Source organism: Cucumis melo, chromosome 6 (assembly GCF_025177605.1).
Source record: "Cucumis melo cultivar AY chromosome 6, USDA_Cmelo_AY_1.0, whole genome shotgun sequence".
Taxonomy (NCBI): domain Eukaryota; kingdom Viridiplantae; phylum Streptophyta; class Magnoliopsida; order Cucurbitales; family Cucurbitaceae; genus Cucumis; species Cucumis melo.
This window is the reverse complement of record NC_066862.1, coordinates 28,040,457-28,062,793: the sequence shown is the minus strand read 5'-3', so window position 1 is coordinate 28,062,793 and position 22,337 is coordinate 28,040,457. Positions and strand designations below refer to the sequence as shown.

The window sequence follows — 22,337 nt, the reverse complement described above, 5'->3', positions numbered from 1 at the left end:
ATTGAACTCTTAGTTTAAGATTAAAATGACTCTTGTCATTGTTCTTCGTTTTGAAAAATGTGTGGAGTGTGGCATTGACATTAGACTTAAAAGTAGGATATATGAAATGTGGCATATTATTGGAAAAAAGAGTTGGCTATGCAACTTTAATTGGTAAAAAGATACATGGAGGACTGTAAACAACACGTACAGGAAAGTAAGAATATATAAGTTTTGGATTGAAGTGTGGCATTGAACTTCAAGTTTTGGATTAAAGAAATCTTGTTATTTTGACAAAAGGGCTATTAAATTGAATAAGTCTTAATATAGTGCACTACGAGTCAATTTAGCAATTTGGATTAAGTTGTTCTTTAAGGGAGGAAGTGATTTGCTTTGGACAGGAATATAAGAAAAAATGTTTGGCAATAACATTGCGAAAAAACTCAGAGGATTATAGACGACATAAAAAGGATGGTTAAGATATGAGAGTGTTGTAATGCGGTGTGACATTGGACTTAAAGTTTATAATTAAATAACTCTTGCCATTGTTTGGAAAGACAATTATTCAAATTAATTAATTGTTTAGATGGTGCACTAAAAAGAAATTTGCATTTTGGATTAAGCTTTTGTTTGAGGGATGAGGTGATTTGCTATGGACATGGATATTGGAAAAAACATTGGTTGTTTAACTAAAATTAGAAACAGACACATAGATTAGCCAATTGGATTATATATTTATTTAAGGGCAATGGTGATTTGCTATCGATATTAATTTAGGAAAAAATATTTGGTTATACAATGACATTGAAGAAAAACACATGAAGGACTATAGAAGATATAGAAAGAAAAGTTAAGTATATGACTTGGATTGAAGTATGAGTCAAACTTCAAGTTTAAGATTAAACATCTCTTGTTATTGTTTGGAGAAAAGATTATCAAATTGGATAAGTGATGTGATAGTGTAGTAAGAGTGAGAGTAGCCAAATGGATTAAGTTTTTTTTTTTTAAGTGATGAGGTGTTTTGCCAGGGGAATAGATGTACGAAAAAAAATTTCGCTACACAAATGACATAGGAAAAGGAAACATGGAGGAAACAAAAAGAAAGTTAGATATGGGAGTTTAGGATTGAAGTGTGACATTGAACTCTTAGTTTAAGATTAAAATGACTCTTGTCATTGTTCTTCGTTTTGAAAAGTGTGTGGAGTGTGGCATTGACATTAGACTTAAAGCAGGATATATGAAATGTTGCACATTATTGGAAAAAAGAGTTGGCTATGCAACTTTAATCGGTAAAAAGACACATGGAGGACTGCAAACGACACATAAAGAAAAGTAAATATATAAGTTTTGGATTGAAGTGTGACATTGAACTTTAAATTTTGGATTAAAGAAATCTTGTTGTTTAAACAAAAGGGCTATTAAATTGAATAAGTCTTAATATAGTGCACTATGAGTCAATTTAGCAATTTGGATTAAGTTGTTCTTTAAGGGACGAAGTGATTTGCTTTGGACATGAATATTCAAATTGATTAATTGTTTAGATAGTGCACTAAGAAGAAATTTGCATATTGGATTAAGCTTTTGTTTGAGGGATGAGGTGATTTGCTATGAACATGGATATTGGAAAAAACATTGGTTGTTTAACTAAAATTAGAAACAGACACATAAATGACCATAAACGATGCAAAAGGAAAAGTTAGGATATGAGAATTTTGGATTGAAGTGTGGCATTTTACTTCAAGTTTATAAAGAAGGAGCTGGTTGCCGTCTTTTAGAGAAAGGATTATCAAATTGGATAAATGTTGAGATCGTAGGAAAGGAAGAAAAGAGAAAGTGGATAGGGGAAAATACCAAAGTAAGAAAGTGGAAAAAGAAAATACTAAAATAAAAGACAAGAAAATAACAAGAAAAAGACAAGAAAAGTGAGACGACTGTGGTGGTTATTGAATTGGTTTCTAGCAGAAGATGGTATCAAAAAGTTTGTATTACCCATCATTACCCTAGAGCCGGACTAGGGTAATGATGGGTAATAAATACTTTTTGGTATCATCCTCTGTGAAAAACCAATTCAATAATCATCACCGACTTCTCACTTTTCTTGTTTTTTTTCTTGTTATTTTCTTGTCTTTTATTTAGATATTTTCTTTTTCATTTACTTACTAAGAGAGTATAAGATTAGCCAATTATATTAAGTTTTTATTTAAGGGATGATGTGATTTGTCGTAGACAAGTATATAGTAAAAAAATGGTTGTACAAATAAAATAGGAGAAAATAAAATGGAGGGACTATAAACGACACAAAACGAAAAGTAAGGATATGCGAGTTTTGGATTGATGTGTGGTGTTGGAATTCATGTTTTGGATTAAAGAACCATTTCCATTGTTTGGAGGAAAGAATATTCAATTTGATTGAGTGTTGAGATAGTGCACTAAGGTTGAGATTTGCCTACTAGATTAAGTGTTTATTTAAGGGATGAGGTGAATCGCCGTGGACATGGGTTTAGGAAAAAACGATTGACTATACAAATGAATTTGGAAACAGACACATGGAGGACTATAAGGCACACAATGAAAAGTTAATACATGAGAGTTTTGGATTGAAATTTGACATTGGACTTCAAGTTTAACATAAAACAAGTTCCAGCTATTCTTTCGAGAAAGGATTATCAAATTGGATTAGGTATTAAGATAATGCACTAAAAGTGAGATTATCCAATTGGATTAAGTTTTTATTTATGAAAATTGGTTTTTCGTCGTTGAGATAGATATAGAAAAAAAAGTTTGGTTATACAAATGAAATTGGAAAAGGGCACATTAAGGACAATACAGGACCCAAAAAGAAAAGTATGGTTTGAGATGTGACATTGGGCTTCAAATCTTGGATTAAAGAACTCTCGCAATTGTTTAGATAAAAGATAATCAAATTGCTTTGGACATGGTTATAGAAAAAAAAAACATTTGGCTATACAAATGAAATTGGAAAAGGACACATGAGTAACTATAAATGACACAAAAAGGAAATTTTGGATATGATAGCTTTTAATTGATGTGTGGCATGAGATTACAAATTTGGGATTAGATAACTTTTGTCAATATTCAGATAAAGGATTATCAAAGTGGATTAGTGTTGAGATAGTCTAAAAAACTATGATTGGAATTAGATGAAGATGAGTTGATTTGTCGTGGAGATGGATATATGACTTCAAGTTTTGGATTAAGGAGGAACTCATGCCATTATTTGGAGAAATGATTATTAAACTCGATTAAATGTTAAAAGTGACTAAGAGTGAGACCATCCAATTGGATTATGTTTTTATTTAAGAGTTGAGGTAATTTGTTGTTGTCGTGGATATAGGAAAAAAGTTTGGCTATACAAATGAAATTGGAAAAAGTTACATTCAAGACTTTAGTTGACACAAAAAAATGTTACGATATGAGAGATTTTGATTGAAGTATGGATAATCTCTTGCCAATGTTTGGAGAATAGGTTCTTAAAATTGATTAAATGTTGAGATGGTTCACTAATAGTGAGATTATCCAGTTGGATTAAGTTTTTATGTAATCAATGTGGTGATTTGTCGTTGAAATGGATATGAGAAAAAAAGTTCTGGTTATAATTAGAAAAAAACACATTAATAACTATAGACAACACAGAAAAAAGAAGTTAATGAATGAGAGTATTTTTATTAAAGTTTGGCAAAAAATATAGAAAAAAATATTTGTTTATACAAATGACATTGGAAAAAGACACACAAAGGACTATAGACGACACAAAAAGAAAAGTTTTGGATTGAAGTGTGACTTTTGGATTGAAGTGTGACATTGAACTTCAAGTTTAAAATTATCTCTTGCGATTGTTTGGAGAAAAAATTATCAAATTGGATTAGTGATGTGATAGTGCACTAAGAGTGAGACTAGCCAATTGGATTAAGATTTTTCTAAGGGATGATGTGTTTTGCCAAAGGCGTAGATATACGGAAAAAAGTTTTGCTACACAAATAAGAACACATAGAGAACTCCTAGACGAAACGAAAAAGAAGAAAAAAAGTGAAGATATGAGAGTTTTGGATTGAAGTGTGACATTGGACTCTTAGTTTAGGATCAAATGACTCTTGCCATTGTTCGTTTTTTTGAAACTTGTGGAGTGTGGCATTGACATTGGCATTGAACTTAATCTCTTAGTGAAATGTGACATTGGCATTGAAGTGTGACATTGGCATTGGACTCTTAGTTCAATGATAATAAATGTGACTTAAAGATCAAAGTACAAGAGTATTGTACTAAGAGTAAAGGAATTAAGAGAATACAAACTAAAGTGAAAACTTAGGCAACAAGAAAAAGAAAGCCTAAACAAACAAAGTCAAAGAGAAACATAACAAACAAAATAAAGTCTTTTCAAGATGAGAGAGTTGTAGAAAGCTAAGAACATAACAAAAACTTGACAACTCTCTCAAGTGGCATTGACATTGGATTTTTAAAGCTCTTAGTTGTGAACTAGGAGAATACAAACTATGGTGAACTTAGGTAACAAGAAAAAGAAAGCCTAAACAAACGAAGTCAAAGAGAAACATAACAAACTGAATAAAGCCTTTTCAAGATGAGAGAGTTGTAGAAAGCTAAAAACATAACAAAAACTTGACAACTCTCTCAAGTGGCATTAGCATGGATTTAAAGCTTTTAGTTGTGTAGCATTGACATTAGACTCTTAGTTTAGGATTAAAGCCTCTTTTTTAATGATAGTATGAGACTTAAAGCTCAAAGTACAATAGTATTGTAATTAAGAGCAAAAGAACTAGGGAATATAATTAGAGTGAAAACTTAGGTAACAACAAGAAAAAAGCCTAAACAAACGAAGTCAAAGAGAAATGGATCAATCATAACAAAACCTTTTCAAGACGAAACAACTGTAGACAGGTTAAAACGTAGCAAAAACTTGGTAACTCTCCCAAGAGGAGTCCATTTGAATATAATAACTTGCTCACTCAAATCTCCTAAATGAGAGGAGAATGAGAAGTGTCAAGGAGAAGTAGCTGGCTCCTCAGAACTTTTCTTGTTAGTGCCATCCAGAACTCAAAGGAACTCAGATAAATTTTTCGAAAGAAACTAAAATTGATTCCAAAAGAAGTCCTCAGAACAAACTCTTCCTTGGCAAGCCATAAAAACGAAGATCAAAACACAAAAGCCATATCAAGCAAGCTACCATAAACAACAAGGCTTAAATTTGTTTGGAGAAAGAATTGTAATATTGGATTAAGTGTTGAGATAGTTCACTAAGAGTGAGATAAACCAACTGGATTAAACTTTTACTTAAAGGATTAGATAAGATCCCATGGACATGTTTATAGGAGAAAAAAGTTTAGCTATGCTAATATAATTGGAAAAAGGCACTCGGAGGACCGTAGACAACACGGAAATTCTTTTGGATATGAGAGTTTTGGTTCAAGTATGGTATTGGATGTCTAGTTTACATTTAAGTAACTCTTGCCGTTGTTTGTAGAAATGATTATCAAATTGGATTCAGTTTTGATATAGTGCACTAATAGTAAGATCAGTCAATTGAATTAAGTTTTTATTTAACAAATGAAGTTATTTACTGTGGACATGGATATAGGAAGTAAAGTTTGGCTATACAAATGACATTGGAAAAATACACATTAAGGACTATAGACGACACGGAAAAAAAAAGGATACGAGAGTTTCAGATTGAAACATGACATTAGAGAACAAGTTCAGGATTAAATAATTTTTGTCATTGTTTGGAAAAATGATTATTAAATTTGATTAAGTTTTGAGATAGTGCACTAAGCGTGAGATAAGCCTACTAGATAAAGTTTTTATTTGAGGAATGTGGTGTTTTGCCGTGGAAATGGTTATAGGAAAAACTTTTTGGCTATACAAATGAAATTGGGAAAAGACACATGAAGGATTATAGGCAGCACAAAAAGAAAAGTTAGAATATTAGTGTTTTTAATTGAAGTTTTGCAATATATATAATTCAAGTTTTGATTTAAAAAGCTATTGTCATTGTTTAGTGAAATGATTATCAAATTGGATTAGTGCTAAGATAGATAAGTGTGACATAAGATAATTAGATTAAGTTTTTGTGTACGGCTTTAGGTGATTTTCCATGGACATGATTGAAGTGTGGTATTGGCTTCAAGTTTTGGATTAAAGAACTTTTGCCGTTTGGAGAAATGATTATTGAAGTGGATAAGTAATAAGATAGTGCACTATGAGTAAGTTAAGCTATTTGGATTAAGTTTTTCTTTAAGGGATGAGGTGATTTGCTTTGGACATGGATATAGGAAAAAATGTTTGACAATAACATTATGAAAAGACACATGGAGAACTATAGACGACACAACAAGGAAAGTTAGGATATATGAGTTTTGTAATAAAATATGACATTGGACTTAAAGATTAGGATTACATAACTCTTGCCTTTGTTTGGAGAAACAATTATTCAAATTGATTAATTGTTGAGATATTGTATTAAGATGAAATTTCTATATTGGATTAAGTTTTTAGTTGAGGGATGAGGTGATTTGCTATGGACATATATAGGATTTTAGACAATGCAAAAGGAAAAGTTAGGATGTGAAAGTTTTGGATTGAAATACACCATATTGCTTCAAGTTTAAGAATCAACTGGTTGTCATCTTTTGGAGAAAGGATTATTAAACTGGATTAAGTGTTGAGACAGTAGGAAAGGATGAAAAGAGAAAGTAGGAAAGGATGAAAAGAGAAAGTGGAAAGGGGAACATCTCAAAGTAAGAAAGTGGAAGAAGAAAATACCAAAATAAAAATAAAAAAAATAACAAGAAAAGTGAGAAGGGAGTGATAATTATTGATTTGATTTTTAGCAGAGAATGATACTAAAAAGTCTGTATTACCCATCATTACCCTAGAGCCGGACTAGGGTAATGATGGGTAATAAATACTTTTTGGTAACATTCTTTTCTAAAAACCAAATCAATAACCATCACTGCCTTTTCACTTTTCTTGTTCTTTTTCTTGTTTTTTATTTTGGTATTTTTCCTCTTCCACTTTCTTACTATGACTAAGAGTGAGTTTAGTCAATTGGATTAAGTTTTTATTTAATGGATGACATGATTTGTCGTGGTCAAGTATATAGTGAAAAAAAGTTTGACTATACAAATAAAATTGGAGAAAGACAAAAGGAGGACTATAAATGGCACAAAAAGAAAAGTAAGGATCTATGAGTTATGGATTGTGAAGTGTGGTGTTGGAATTCATGTTTTGGATTAAAAACTCTTGTCATTATTTGGAGAAAGGATTATTAAATTGAAGAAAGTGTGAGACAATGCACTAAGAGTGATATTTGTCTACTGGATTAGGTTTTTATTCGAGGCATGGGGTTATATGCCATGGACATAGATATAGGAAAAAAAACTTTGGCTATAGAAATAACATTGGAAAAGGACACATGGAGAGCTATAGACGACATAAGAGGAATAGTTAGGATATGAGAGTTATGAATTGAAGTGTGATATTGGATTTCAAGTTTTGAATTTTAAAGAAGTTCTGCATTGTTTAATGAAAGGTATCAAATTGGATTAGCGTTGAGATGGTAGACTATAAGAGTGAGATTAGCTAATTCGATTAATATTTTTTATAGGGGATTTTCCCATGGACATGGTTATAGGAAAAAGGAAAGTTTGACTATACAAATATAATTGGTAAAAAGACACAAAGAAGAATGTAAATAACAGAAAAAGGAAATTAAGGATGTTTGAGTTTTGAATTGAAGTGTGGCATTGGACTTCAAATTTTAGAATGAATAACTCTCTCAAATGTTTGAAGAAAGGATTATCACAATGGATGAAGTGTTAAGATAGTGCATTAAGAGTAAGATTAGCCAATTTGATTAAGTTTCTATTTAAGGGATAAACTTATTTGTCGTGGACAAGGATATAGGAAAAAAAGTTTGACTATACAAGTAACATTGGAAAAAGACACATGGAGGACTACAAACGACACAAAAAGAAAAATTAAGATGGAGAATTATGGATTGAAGTGTGGCTTTGGAATTTAAGTTTTGGATTAAAGAACTTTAGCCAATTGTTTGAAGAAAGAATTACCAAATTGAATTAGTGTTGAGATAATGTACTAAGATTAGGAATAGCCAATTGGATATAGTTTTTCTTAGGGATGTGGTGAGAGTTCTGAATTGAAGTGTGTCATTTTATTTAAAAGTTTGGATTAATGAACCTTTACCATTGTTTTATCGAAAGGGTTATCAAATTGGATTTGTGTTGACACCATAAGAGTGAAATTAGCTAATTGGATTAAGTTTTTATTTAAGGAATTTGGTGATTTCGCATGGACATGGTTATTGGAAAAGAAGGTTGGCTATACTAAGGAAATTGGTAAAAAAACACATGGAGAACTATAAATGGCACAAATAGAGACGTAAAGATATTCGAGTTTTGGATTGAATGGTGACAATGGACTTCAACTTTTGGAATGAAGAGCCCATGCTTCTTGTAAAAAAGAAAGATGGTACTTGGCGTTTTTGTGTGAACTATCGAGCGGTGAACAATGCTACAGTACCTTATAAGTTTCCAATACCACTAGTGGAAGAGTTATTTGATGAACTTAATGAGCTACAATGTTTTTGAAAATAGATCTCAAATTTGGGTATCATCAAATAAGAATGGTAGATGACGATATTCAGAAGATAGCTTTTCGAACTCATGAAAGGCACTATGAATTTATTGTTATGCCCTTCGGTTTAACAAATGCGCCAGCCACTTTTCAAGCATTGGTGAATACTATTTTCAAGCCTTATTTAATAAGCAAGTTCGTTTTAATATTCTTCGATGACATCTTGTTTTATAGTGAAGATGAGAAGGAACATGTGAATCATATGGAGAAGGTTTTCGCTACTTTGAGGAAACATGCTCTGTATGCAAATAAGAAGAAGTGCAGTTTTGCTTAGTTGAAGATCGAATATTTGGGACATATAATATCTGGACACGACATTGAAGTTGATCCAGATAAAATTAAAGCCATAGCTGACTGGCCATGCCCCATGAATGTCAGAAAAGTTTGAGGATTTCTTGGGTTGACGGGTTATTACAGGAGGTTTGTTCAGCACTACGATTCTATAGCAGTGCCATTAACTCATTTACTTAAAAGAGGTGGATTCAAATGTAATGATGAGGCCGAAGAAGCATTTGAAAAGCTGAAGAAGGCTATGATGTCCTTACTAGTGTTGGCTCTCCCTAATTATGATCATCCTTCTGAAATTGAAACGGATGCTTCAAGCTATGGAGTGGGTGCTGTGTTAATACAATCTAAAAGACCTATTGCTTTCTACAGTTATACTTTGGCGATGAGGGACAGAGCAAGACCTGTTTATGAAAGAGAATTAATGGCTGTGGTTTTGGTTGTACAGCGCTGGCGTCCTTATCTATTGGAAACAAGATTTATTGTTAAAACAGACCAGAAGTCACTTAAGTTTTTATTGGAACAACGGGTAGTCCAATTGCAATATCAGAAATGGGTAGCCAAATTACTTGGATATTCATTTGAAGTGGTTTATAAACCAGGCCTTGAAAGCAAAGCAGCTGATGCTTTGTCTAGAAAACCGTTGGATGTACAGTTTTGTGGAATCTCTGCACTAGTTTTAATTGATTTAAAAATTATCAAGGAAGAGGTGGAGGAGGATGAGAAACTTCAGAAAGTAGTAGCTGAGTTGAGTAATGAAAGGGAGCTGAAAGACGGTAAGTTCTCATTGAAGAATGGGCTACTGCATTACAAAAATTGACTAGTCCTTTCAAAAACCTCATCTTTAATTCCAGCAATGTTAAATACCTTTCGTAATTCAGTTGTTGGAGGCCATTCTGGATTCCCAAGGACATATAAATGAGTGGCAAGCGAATTGTATTAGGAGGGTATGAAGTTTGATGTGAAGAGACATTGTGAAGAATGTTTGACATGCCAACGTAATAAGATTTTGGCATTATTACCGGTTGGCTTGTTGGTATCCTTGGAAATTCCACAACAAGTCTTGAGTGATATTTCCATGGACTTTATTGAAGGATTACCCAAGGCTAAAGGATTTGAAGTGGTATTAGTCGTGGTTGACCGTTTGAGCAAGTATGTTCACTTTCTGCCATTTAAACATCCTTATATAGCCAAAACAGTAGCAGATTTGTTTGTGAAGGAAGTAGTTTGTTTACATGGCTTTCCTTCATCTATTGCTCAGCCATTTTTGGAAAGAATTGTTTAGATTGGTTGGCACGAAGCTAAACAAACACACTACTTATCATCCACAATCCGATGGCCAAACTAAGGTAGTAAACAAGGGATTGGAGGCTTACCTACGATGTTTTTGTAGTGAGAAGCTAAAGAAATAGATTTCTTGGCTACCATGGGCTGAGTTCTGGTATAAATACCACATTCCAGAGGGCGCTGGGCGTATCTCCTTTTCAGGTGGTGTATGGGTGTAAGTCTCCTACATTGTTGTCATATGGGGATGATGACACTTCGAATTCAACATTGGATGAGCAACTGCGCGAAAGAGATATAACCTTGGCAGCATTACCTGAGCATCTTCTTTTGGCCCAGCAACAGATGAAACAATATGCAGACCATAAAAGGAGACATGTGGAGTTTCAAGTTGGTGACTTAGTGTTCTTAAAAATTCGTCGATAGCTCACATTAAGGAGAAAAAGGAATGAGAAACTTTCTCCGAAGTATTTTGGGCCTTATAAAATCTTGGAATAAATTAGTGTAGTAGCATATAAACTGGATTTACCAGCAAATACAGCTATTCATCAAGTTTTCCATGTTTCCCAGTTGAAGAAACGTGTGGGAGATCAGACAGGGGTGTTGCCAACAATACAGTATGTTAAAGAAAAGTTTGAATGGCAGACACAATCAGAAGAAGTCCTGGAGTACAAGTTGAATAAAACCGGCAGTTGGGATGTGCTGATTGGCTGGAAAGGACTTCCTAAACACGAAGCTTCGTGGGAAAGCTACGACGAGATGCATAAGCTCTTTCCTAACCTTTACTTTGAGGACAAGATGAATTTGGAAGGGGGGGAGTAATGTTAGACCTCCTATCAAGTTTGTTTACAAAAGAAAGAATAAAGAACACATGTAAAATGTGGTAGGGGGAGATAAGTTTGTGAGCTGTCTAGTATAAATAGGAGTTGTTTAGGCGGGAAAGTCAGTTAGCATTTTATGTGAAATTTAGTTGTTGCATCTTGAGAGAAAGATCAACAAAGTGTATTTCTAAATTGATATTCTATCAATTCAGATTGTAAATCTACATTGAAATAAATACGAATTTCATACCAAAGATAGAGTTCTATCACATTGGACTTCAACTTACGAATTTCATACCAAAGATAGAGTTCTATCACATTGGACTTCAACTTTTGGAATGAAGAGCCCATGTTTAGAGAAAGAATTATCACAATGAATTAAGTATTAAGATAGTGCCTTAAGAGTAAAATTAGCCAATAAGATTAAGTTTTTGTTTAAGGGATAAGGTGATTTGCCATGGACATGGATATAGGAAAAAACGCTTGGCTATACAAGTAACAATGGAAAAAGACACATGGAGGACTATAGATGGCACAACAAGAAAAGTTAGGATATGAGAGTTTTGGATTAAGTTTTTGTGAGATCTCTCCTCTTTGTATGCGCTCTATTGTGCCCGAGGTGAGTTATTGACTAACTTTTGATGCAGTTTAGGCTGACCTTGATGTGTTCGGTACCGATCATATCACAAATCTTATGGCAATCGTGTTGGCTATTACCAATAGGTTTAGTCAAGCTTTGCCTATTACCCATAGGTTTAAAGCTGTTTATGAATGAGAGCTTATGGCAATCGTGCTGGCTGTTCAAAAGTGGTGGTTGTATCTAATGGGTAAGCCTTTTGTGGTGCTTACGGATCAGAAAAGTTTAAAATTTCTTCTCAAGCAACGAGTTATTGGGGGAGAATACCAATGATGGATTGCTAAACTATTAGGGTATGATTTGTGATCCAATACAAGAAGGGATGGGAAAGCAAAGCGGTCGATGCCTTATCTAGATTACCGCCAGTATTTGAATTTGGTCTTCTAAGTGTTATGGGCAGGAATCATTCGGTTTTCATTGTTCAAGTGGTTGAGAATGAATCTCTTAACTGTATTTGGTTATCTTTGATTAATGGCCAGCAAGCCCCGGCGGGATATTTGCTACAAGGGGAGGTCCTCTGCTATCACGGTCGTTTGGTCTTCTAGAGGACTCACTTACTATTCCTTTATTATTGGCTAACGTCAAGTAGGGGGACATCATGGCGCGTGTAAACATAGCAGAGGCTAGCAAGGGAGCTCTATTGGCGCAATATGAAAGGACGTACCCGTACATATGTTGCTGAATGTTTGGTATGTAGTAGATCAAATATTTGTATTGACTCCGGTTGGACTCCTTCAAGCGTTACCCATTTCAGACCATGTATGAGAGGATATTAGTATGGATTTTGTAAAGGACCTCCCCAAATCCGAGGATTATGATGCCATATTGGTAGTTTGTGGAAATATATCTGCGATGTTTTGCTATGGACACGCCCAAATAGTGGAGTAAAGGGCTAGCATGGGCTAAATTGAGCTATAATACAACTGTCTATATAGCCACATAGATGACCCCCTTCGAGGCTCTCTACGATCGGCCACCCCCTCTATATTACCTTATATGAAGGGATCGAGTCCGGTGAAATAAAGTGGACCATTTGCTGAAGGAAAGAGATGGAATTTTGGGAGTTTTGAAGGCCAATTTGTTGAAAGCATACCAGTGAATGGTTAACAAATATGCCAATGCCAAGTGACGAGAGGTGAAATTTCAGGTACGTGATTGGGCTTTGTGGAGTTACACCCATACCGGTAGTCCTCTCTATACCATTTTAAGCCCCAAATTGGACCCTCGATTCATTGGTCCATTTATGATTGTGGCTCAAATTGGTCCGGCTTTTCATGTTTCTGTTCCTTACAAGGCATTGGGTTCAAACAGACCTCTCTTCCCAATTTCATAAGATTTGGCTGCTAATTTATCTATGCAATTATCTCCTATAGAAGTGTTGGGGGTTCGCAAAACGGGAGAAAAGGAGGACAGCTAAGATGTCTTAATCCATTGGGGCGATGGTACACCAGAAAGTGCAACATGGGAATATGCCACTCTTATTCAAGAACAATTTCACCTTGAGGACAAGGTGGCTCTTTGGGGGTAGGTAATGGTAGACCCCCTATAGTAAAGGTGTATTTACGTATGGATAAAAGTGGGAAGAAGAAAATATGATTGATTGTTAGTAATTTTCCATTTGTGTAGGCCCGTAGGAGTGTGTTTGTTAGAGTGGGGCCAAGTATTATGTTAAATTCTTTTTAGTATTTGCCTAATTAGGTATCTAGTATGGTAGGGGAGGGTATCTATATCTTTTTCCTTAATGATTTTGGTGTAGAATTCTCAAAAGAGATGTGGAGAAATTTGGGGAGCTCTCAAATCCTTCCTCAGCTATTGGTAAATAAAATTGAGGTTGAGGCCTAATAGCTTCCTCATTTTTTTAACTAAAAGGAGAATCAAAATCTGAATTGCATTTCTTCTTAGACAAATGGGAACTGAGTTTAGCTAGGAGAGACTAAAAAGTTTAACCTTTGGGTTGGTTAAAGAAATACAGAGTAGTTAAAAGGGTGGCTAGAACTCTGAGGATCTGACCTTGTTGGGTGCTCTATTGTGCCTGAGGTGAGTTACTGACTAACTTTTGATGAACTTCTATATTCTGTTTAGACTGACCTTGATGTGTTCATCACGTATCATATAACAAATCTAGTAGTTTCTTGTTCTCCTATGTCTGTAGGGAAGATTGCATGAGCGGAAGTTGGTAGGCGAACTTTTGAATGTTTGGAGAAATGGCATCAATGCTGTGTTTTTTCTTTAAATTTTATTTTGGAGATCATTTTACTTAAAACCTAGAATCTTTACTGAAAATCAGAGAAAGGAGGAGAAATTTGAGGAAAAGGAGAATAATTTCTGATATTGCTCTGTCTTGAAGGATCTTTAGAAATGGGCAAGCAACAAATAGCTATAGCTACTAGCAAACCACCAGACATCTGGCATACAGTCATTGATTTGACATATAACATCAAGAATGACAATCAGATTTAAACATTAAGCTCAACAAGGCAGAGTAGAAACTTTAGCACTCTTACTGTGTTGGCTTAACATTACTTTACATTTATGCAGGAACTCTATTTGCTTGATACAGGGCTGTAAAACAAAGGTTTGCTTGAGGAAACATAATTTGCTCCATCCAAAAGGAACAGAAAGGTTGGTGGAAAAGGCTCTTGAAAACAGAAGAAAAGCCTGCTCCATACTTGAAGGTTGGCTAGAACAAATGGTGTGATGAGGATGAGTCAGACTGTAAGTTCCTATTTATTTTATAGATGCTCTCAAACATCTTAGGAAATGTAGATAGAATATACAAAAAGGGGAGAACCTCAGTTCTAAAGGAAGTTAACATTAAAACTTTCCTATTACATTAAAGTTCGTAGGACTATAATTTGTGAAATGCCAGAAGGAAGCCGAACAAATTCTCCATTTCTTCCTTAAAAGGATGGGCCGCAATTGATTGGAAAACATCCATATTGAGCTTCTCCTTTTTGTATTAACAATCTGAGTTTTCCAACCTTACAGTTAAAAAAAAATCACTGCCCCTTTTTTCTGGCCTTGTTGGTTGCTGTTTTTCTTAACATTTAACTAGAATTTTTCAACATTCCATCCTACCATGGCAGATATCCTGCCTTCAAAATATTTTAAGTGACCTTGAAATTATTCTATAATATTGGTTTCACTTATTTCCCATTTGCTCTAAGTTAGCCAAAAATTTAATCGGCTTACACAAGCTACGTAAATAATTTTCTACAGTTTATGGGCCAAGATGATGATGGAAGCAACAAGGATGGAGGAATACTCTGTAAGTCCTCTTTAATCATATGTTGTTTATTATTTAAGACTGTAGGATTTATAAGAAACTTATTAAGAGGACACAAAGTCAATCTTTGGTGGTCATATACCTAGAAATTAATTTTAGAGTTTTTGGAATACGTTTGTGAAAGAAAAAAAGCTTTTTTCAAAACAAATTACTTTTGTTACAAGCATGTTTAAAAAAAATTAATAATATTAATTGTTATTTGAAATTGACTTTAAAAGTGATCAAAGAAAATATTTAAAATATGTAGCAAGTAACAAAAGGTTGTAATTATTAGAATAACTTTTGAATGTGAATGTAGACCACTTGTACACATTTGTTATTTTATTCACTTTTTAAAAAATGTAAGATGTAACTTTTTTTATTAAAATTTTTTAAGAAAATGTTCTTAAACTAGAAGGTACCAAACATACCCTTCAAACTTTGAGTGGTATAAGTTCTTGCAAGGTTCTTTCATTGTTCTTTTGGTTTTCTTGATTCCTTATTCAACATGTGAATGATGGATAAATCATTTGGCAGAATATGAAATATAAAAATCCCAAGCTGGATTTAAGTCATTTACACTCCTTTTTCCATGTGGAATTGATAAGAATTACACAGAAACTTCCTTTGTTTAAATGATTTTGTTTTTAGTTTCCTATTTTTCAAAACTATACAGTATACTTCCTTTCTGACCATTTCTTTATCACTCTTTTTTTCAAATTTCTCAACGAACATCCTGAAAAAATTTTTTGGCTTGTTTTTCAAATTTTCTTAAAAAGTAAACAATGAGACAGAGGAATTGTCATTGTTGGTAAATAAGTTTATTATCTTTGTCAAAGCAGAATGATTCTCATATACAATGGATAGTAATGTTCTACTTCTTATTGACTCGACAGATCTACCAGACTTGGAAAAGGCAAGAGAAAACTAGGAAATACGGCTGTAAATAGCCAAACAACTTGACGGTGAGGTTTGTATAGTAGTATCCTAGAACAATTAGATTGCTTTCTTGATTGAGTTGTGTAAGTCTGGTTGGTGCTGTTAAAGTAGTCTAAACTTGGCATTTTTAAGCTGGCACTTGGACATTTGTCGTCTGCTCTCTCATTAGCTGATTTTGCAGCTTCATTGTTCATCATTTTCTTCTTTTGTTTTGTCTTCATTTTCTTCTTACATTTTAACTTTTAAATGGTGTCTTTATTTTCTGCTATTGTGTTTGACCGCAGCATTTGATACCAATTTTGGTTAGATGTTAGCAGCAGAGAGTGTGTGTGTGTATATATATAATCAAGTGATGCTGTTACAGTTGTATCACTTCAAATCCAAAATAATGTTTATATCAATTTTTTCTGTATACTAACTTCTTTTTAATTCAATTAATTTAGATAATTGATTAGTGATTTACAACTTTTTGAAATAGAACTATTCTTCTTTCAATTTTTGTTCAGAGTGAATAAAAGTTATCTTGTAATTCTTTTCAAATAACTATAGGAAAATAGTGGAGCTTGAGAAGATGAAAAATATGTTGTATTGTTAAAAGTTTGGTAATATCTACTTAATTTACACCATTTTATAATATCATGTATGTATGTGGGTATTATGTATTAATGTATTCATGTTAACATCTTATTAGAGATAGAATTTAATTTCATATCCAATTGTCTTAATCATAGGTTATCATTGAAAAATAGGAGTTCGTGTTATTTCTTGTGTGGGATGAGTTAATCATCCACTTTAATATCTTATTGAACAAAAATGGTGATATTCCTCCTTCGAAGATTTTTGGGTAGTATCATGATCATTTGATAACAAGGGTTTTGGTTTTTCAAATGCATAATTTGAGTAGGACTTTGAACTTTGAAAAATGTGTTAAGTTAAATTTAAGTTTGGCCTTAAACTTGCAAGGTTGTGTTTATTTAACCTTTGGTAATTTAAAAAGTTTCAACTAGGTTGATGAACTTTAGAGTTGTATCGATTAATTTGGCTCCTAAACTTCTAATTTATATTTGATAGTTCTCTAGCCTCAACTCAAGTATGTCATCAAAGATCTAATCATGTCCTGTCATATAACTTTTAATACAATCAATGACACATACGTATTAAACTAACACATACATGTTATCATTAAATTTAAACATAAAAATTAAAAGTTCAAGGACCAAACTCAAGAAGATTATCAAGGCTCAATCTTAGCTGCAAGAAATATGTTTTCTTAAACTCGATCTCTAGTTTCCTAAAGGAAGGTTCATTTCTTACTAATATGAATGAAATTTTAGGTGAATGGAAGCTAGTTGATAAATGTCTGGGGCGGGCATTAGTCAACAAATTTGACATTAAGGAGGTTCACAAATGTCTTATCTACTGGAGAATTGAAACAGTCAACCTCGAGCTATGGTCGAAAGAGAGACTGGTGTCTAAGGAAATACCACTCCAAATCTCACATAGTTACAAGGTGATCTAAACTCCATTGAATGTTGCAATGAAGAATTGCTTTTTAGAATTTGCAAAATAAGTTTAAAGCTATTGAGCATTAACACTATGTTGTGTTCTTAATCATTGTTCCAATCCTAAGCTCATGGTTTGTTCTAACAAATCACTTTGTTATTACCTGAACCCACTAAACATGTCAATTGGGAACATTTTCTCAAATAAAGGTTGCTTAGATTTGCAACAAACCCACCTTTCTTCTTTGTTTGTTTTTAGTTGGCTTGGCTTTAGCAGTTGGAATAATAATTATAAAAAAAAAAATTAAAATATCATTCTAACCCTAAATTAGGATTTGGGTTTGGTTTGATTTTAGTCAATCCACTTTTAATAAATTTTATAAATTGTTTTTGCTATTTATTTGGGGTTGATTTTAGTTAAAAATCTTTTTCATAGATCAATTGGTACATAATGTAAAACGTACGAACTAAACTTTAGATTTTAAATTGTTATCGGTTTAGAAATACATCGTTTAAATGGTTAAAATCAAAGTTTAGAGATTAAATTATTGTTTTGTTTGTGATTGAATTCATGTTGAAAAATTCAACGTTGAATGATTAAGTTGGAAGTTTTCTTTTATTATTATTATTATCTCAAAAGATTTAAGTTACTTTATAGGGCGGTGGGAGAGCAGGTAAAGTTATGTCTAAAACAATGTTAAAATATTTTTTAAAAACAAACTTTGTAAAAAGGAATTATGGTTGAACTCTTATGATAAAATAATAAATAATAATGTGGTTTGTGGTAGTTACAAAGTGAGCAATAAATAATGTGAATAAACTTTATCAAAAAGGCAAAATTTGACACTTTTTTTATGGGTCAAATACTTACTCATTCAATTAGGAAAAATACCTTTTATTTATATTACAAAAAAGTGAATTTCAATTTAAGTATTGGGATTAATATACTTTCAATTATATATATATATAAAAGAATATTACACTCTTTCTATTTACAACTTTTTGTTCTTCATTAATGTTTTAGGAAATAAATGATTATATGTCGTGATAAATGTTATTTTAAAGTTTAATTAATTACGATAAACATTAGTTTAAAATATCATATTTACTGTTATTTTTACTATATTATTTTTATTATTTTTTTCTTATTTGTTACGGTATTTACTATTTTCTTTTCACACGAACGATTATAATTTAAACTAAAATAATATATGCAAATATATATATATTAATTATAATTCAACTATAATAAACCTACTTCTAATATCAAACGATTCTAACGTTAATGGATTTTGTGTTTAAAGTAACTTATCATCAACGAATGAGAACAGTATTCATATTATTCTTGTATAGATTTTTTTTCATAAACCTCGAAAATGATTAAGAGAATGGATTATCCAGTTGTTAAAAATAAGCTATTTTATTGATATTCTGTTTCTTATAAATCTATAGTCATTAAGGGTATTTTATTGTAGATAGTAAAAAACTTTTTGAAAAAATGAATTGAGTTATAGTGGACTCAAATTTAAGATCTCGTTTGATAATTATTTTATTATTAAAGATTAAGCCTATAGACACCCTTCAAATTTCTCCATTTATTATCCTTTGTTGGTAGTTTAACTAAACAAAACCATAATTTGAAAACTACAATCCTAAATGGATTAAGAATTTAAGGATTGTACTTAAGAAATGTACAAATCATAACAAGAATTTTAGAAGAAATAGGTTAAATTTTCAAACACCAAAAACAAAAAACTAAATGGGTAAGAGCCTAATGTCTTAGAAGTTATACTAAACTAAACCCCTATACCAAAATTTTTGTTATATTGCAATTATTTAATTTTATGATTTCTCACACGACAAGATAAATGGCTAGAGACATTGTTCAGATAATTATACTCTCAGTTATACAACCATAACTATCATTAACTTTGAATTCATATTTGGTTTACTTTTGTTCTTGTTAATCACACTATTAATGAATCAATGAATGGGAGTGTAGACTAAAATTTCGTATCTTAACGAATAGCGAGAGGAGTTGAAAAAAAGTCTTCTCGGGAAAAAAATGTACATGCATTTAAATATACTACTAATAAGAGAAGACAAAAAAAGCTTAAAATGAGTAAGTAGAAATTAGAATCTTCCTGAAGTAGGAGTCAAATAAGCAAATTATCAATAAAAGTTATGCTTTTAGGTCTCATTCATCGTTTTAGTTTCTATATTTTAATTAAATCTAAAAACTAGTTTTTAACGTTACTTTAATTTATGAATGGAGACCAAATCATACATAGAGAGGAGTTATTAGCTATTTTCTTTCTTAAAAACCCTAACGGTGGTAACTAAACTAAAATTTTCGACAAACATAAAGATTAGTTTAGACTTTAAATTAAAAGAGAAAAGCATGACTATAATCGTATCCCGAGATTGAATATGGATCTTCAAACCTCAATTTTAGCTCAAATAATCTAACACCAATCTCACCAACATTTTTTCAATATTTCAAACTTCATACCAAAATATTGTCAAGCCAAACGCATGAACGTAACATAATTTTCGAGACACCGTACCATTTAAACCAATAATAATTATAAGTTTGTGTCTTATTTTTCTCAGTTTTGATTCACATTATCTAAATAAACAAAATTTTAAAACTTGATTAATGAAAATACAAAATAATAAAATTAATAAGTAAAAAACTATTATTCCCTAATTGGGAATTGAAGCAATTGGATGGAGAATAAATTGTTTCACCAACTCAAACCAATAAAATAACAAACTGCTCTTCTTTAAACCGACAAATTTCCACTTTTCCTTTACTTACCCCAAAAAAAAAATAATAATAATTAATCAATTAAATTCTCCGTATTATCTTTCTATTAATATATTAAACAATAACACAATATTTTTAATTTAAAAAGAAAAAATCCAAAAAAGAAAAAAAGAAAGGAAGGAAGAAAAATCACTTCCCGGCGGTAAACGGCGGCCAATCATGAGTCCGCAGCCCAATTCATTCTCGGCAGCACGTGAACGGCGACCACCTCTGTTCCCGGCGGCGTCGGCTCCACCCACAACCGCGCCGGCGACGCCACCACATCCACCACCACTATTTCCCCTCTACTTCCACCGCACACGACGCACACTCTTCCACCGCCGGCCGCCATCTGCACCGCCCCTTTCAGCCGATTGGATTCCATTACGTCTTCCCAAAAATCCCTCTCTGAATCATACCTTCTCAAACTTCCACTTACTTCATCCACCACATACATATCTTCCTCATCCATGGCGGCCGCCGGTCCTCTCCACCCTCCGATCATCCCTTCCGGCATATCTTCCCACTCATCCTTTTCCAAATCATAAACCAATCCTTCTTTAAGCGCATGCCCTTTCACATTCACCATACAGAGTTTACCTTTCCATCCCACTGCATCAATGGCGTCTCTACTAAATCTTCCGTCCTTAAGCCCACTAACCTTCTCCCAGTCACCAGCACCGTTGGCTTTCAAATCCCATCTCTCAACAGATCTAGCTACATCAGTAGAGAAGAAAGATCCAATTCCACTAGCGACATAAACAGAGCCACGGAGAGCGCCGGCAGCGCACCAACGGCGAGGGGTGGGGAGAGGAGGGGCTAAACGCCAGGAATTGGAAAAGGGGGAAAAGAGGAGAGGGCGAGGGAGAGCGGGGAGGAGGTTATGGGTGGTGGCGGCGAGGAGGAGGAGGTGGCCGGAAACAGAGAGGGATTGAACAGGGAGGTGGCGGGAGAGGAAAGAAGGGTGGTGGATCAAGAGATGGGAAGAAGGGGAATTCGGTGGAGGAGGGAGAGGACTCCATTTCGAAGAGATTGGATCGAAATTGAAGAAATCGAGGGAATTAGAGGAGGAAGAAAGAAGGGCGTAAAGGGAGGAGAAAGGGGGAAAGGAAGGGGAATAGAGGAGGCGCCGCCACGAGCGGCTTACGGAGAAGAGGAGAGAAGGGGGGACATGGGAGAGGCAGAATTGAGCTACGTGATCGGGGAGGCCGGGGAGGAGGGGCGAAGAGGGGTGTTGGTGGAGAGCCAGTTTATTGCGCTTGGAGGAAGGGGGAGTGGGGGAATCGGCGGTGGCAGTGGTGACCATGAGAAGGGAGGTGGAGAAGAAGACAGGCGGTGGAGACAGCGGAGGAGGCGGCGTTCATATCTGAAAATGGGGATAAATCATGTCTTGTATTAGACGGCGTAAAGTCATTATTCGGCGGATACCAAAAGCCAAAGCTTACTCTTCCAATTGCCTTTATTATTTAATGTTACCACAATTCCTTCTTTCTGCTACCCTTTTATTTTTTTCAATATATATATATATACACACATATACATACATACAGGTCAATTCAATATTCAAATTACAAAATAGTTCCTAATCTTTTAGGGAATTATTTTCTCGTCCTTCAAATTTTCTAGATTCTTATTTAAAGGTAAAAAGTAAGAACTATTCGAAAAGTATCCTACAATTCAATCTATATATATATATAAAGATAAAGTTGGTCGTAGTTGAGTAGATAACATGAATTATCGTTCTAAAATTGATAGTTTGATTTTTCATTTATGCTTATGGTTGAGCTTTGAAAACTTAATATTTAATTAATTGAATTTAGTTTGTTCATGCACCTAGATGGTTTTTTTTTTTTTTTATATTAAAATAAAAAGGGTAAGGAGGACTTTTTCTTATTAAATAAACAATTTAAAGGATTTTTTTCCTTTATCACCTTTCTACATTTACATATAATGTTTGACTTTTTGTCTTCGTCATAAATATTTTTTTTATAATTAAGTTTCTATATCACATTAATGAAAAAGATTATATTGCTCTTTTTTTTCTTTTTCTTTTTTTAAATCTAACACATTATTTAAATAGAAAACTACACTTTTTAGTTTTTGAAGAATAAGCATAATTAATTACCAT

General features: G+C 33.2%; 2 protein-coding genes across 8 annotated transcripts in view; one reads left to right on the top strand and one right to left on the bottom strand.

Annotated features, from left to right (window-relative positions):
• The window catches only part of LOC103490714 (uncharacterized), a 36,892-nt gene extending 20,582 nt beyond the window's left edge, over positions 1-16,310 (top strand). The window contains exons 21-23 of one of the 7 annotated variants that reach the window (XR_007821820.1): positions 14,233-14,409; positions 14,914-14,962; positions 15,856-16,044. Coding sequence is in view for 4 of the 7 variants with exons in the window: in XM_051086389.1 (XP_050942346.1) it covers positions 14,233-14,316; positions 14,914-14,962; positions 15,856-15,909 (187 nt within the window). In the remaining 3 variants the exon portion in view is untranslated. Of the gene's footprint in view, positions 1-14,232; positions 14,844-14,913; positions 14,963-15,855 lie in introns of those variants that run through there. The other 6 variants (XM_051086389.1, XM_051086390.1, XR_007821822.1 and 3 more) reach the window with 6 other exon arrangements.
• Positions 16,311-20,131: 3,821 nt separating this feature from the next.
• LOC103490713 (F-box/kelch-repeat protein SKIP25) lies at positions 20,132-21,717 on the bottom strand. The gene has a single exon (XM_008450354.3). It carries the CDS (start codon positions 21,513-21,515, stop codon positions 20,388-20,390), a length of 1,128 nt encoding a protein of 375 aa, XP_008448576.2. The 5' UTR covers positions 21,516-21,717; the 3' UTR covers positions 20,132-20,387.
• Between the last annotated feature and the right edge of the window lie 620 nt (positions 21,718-22,337).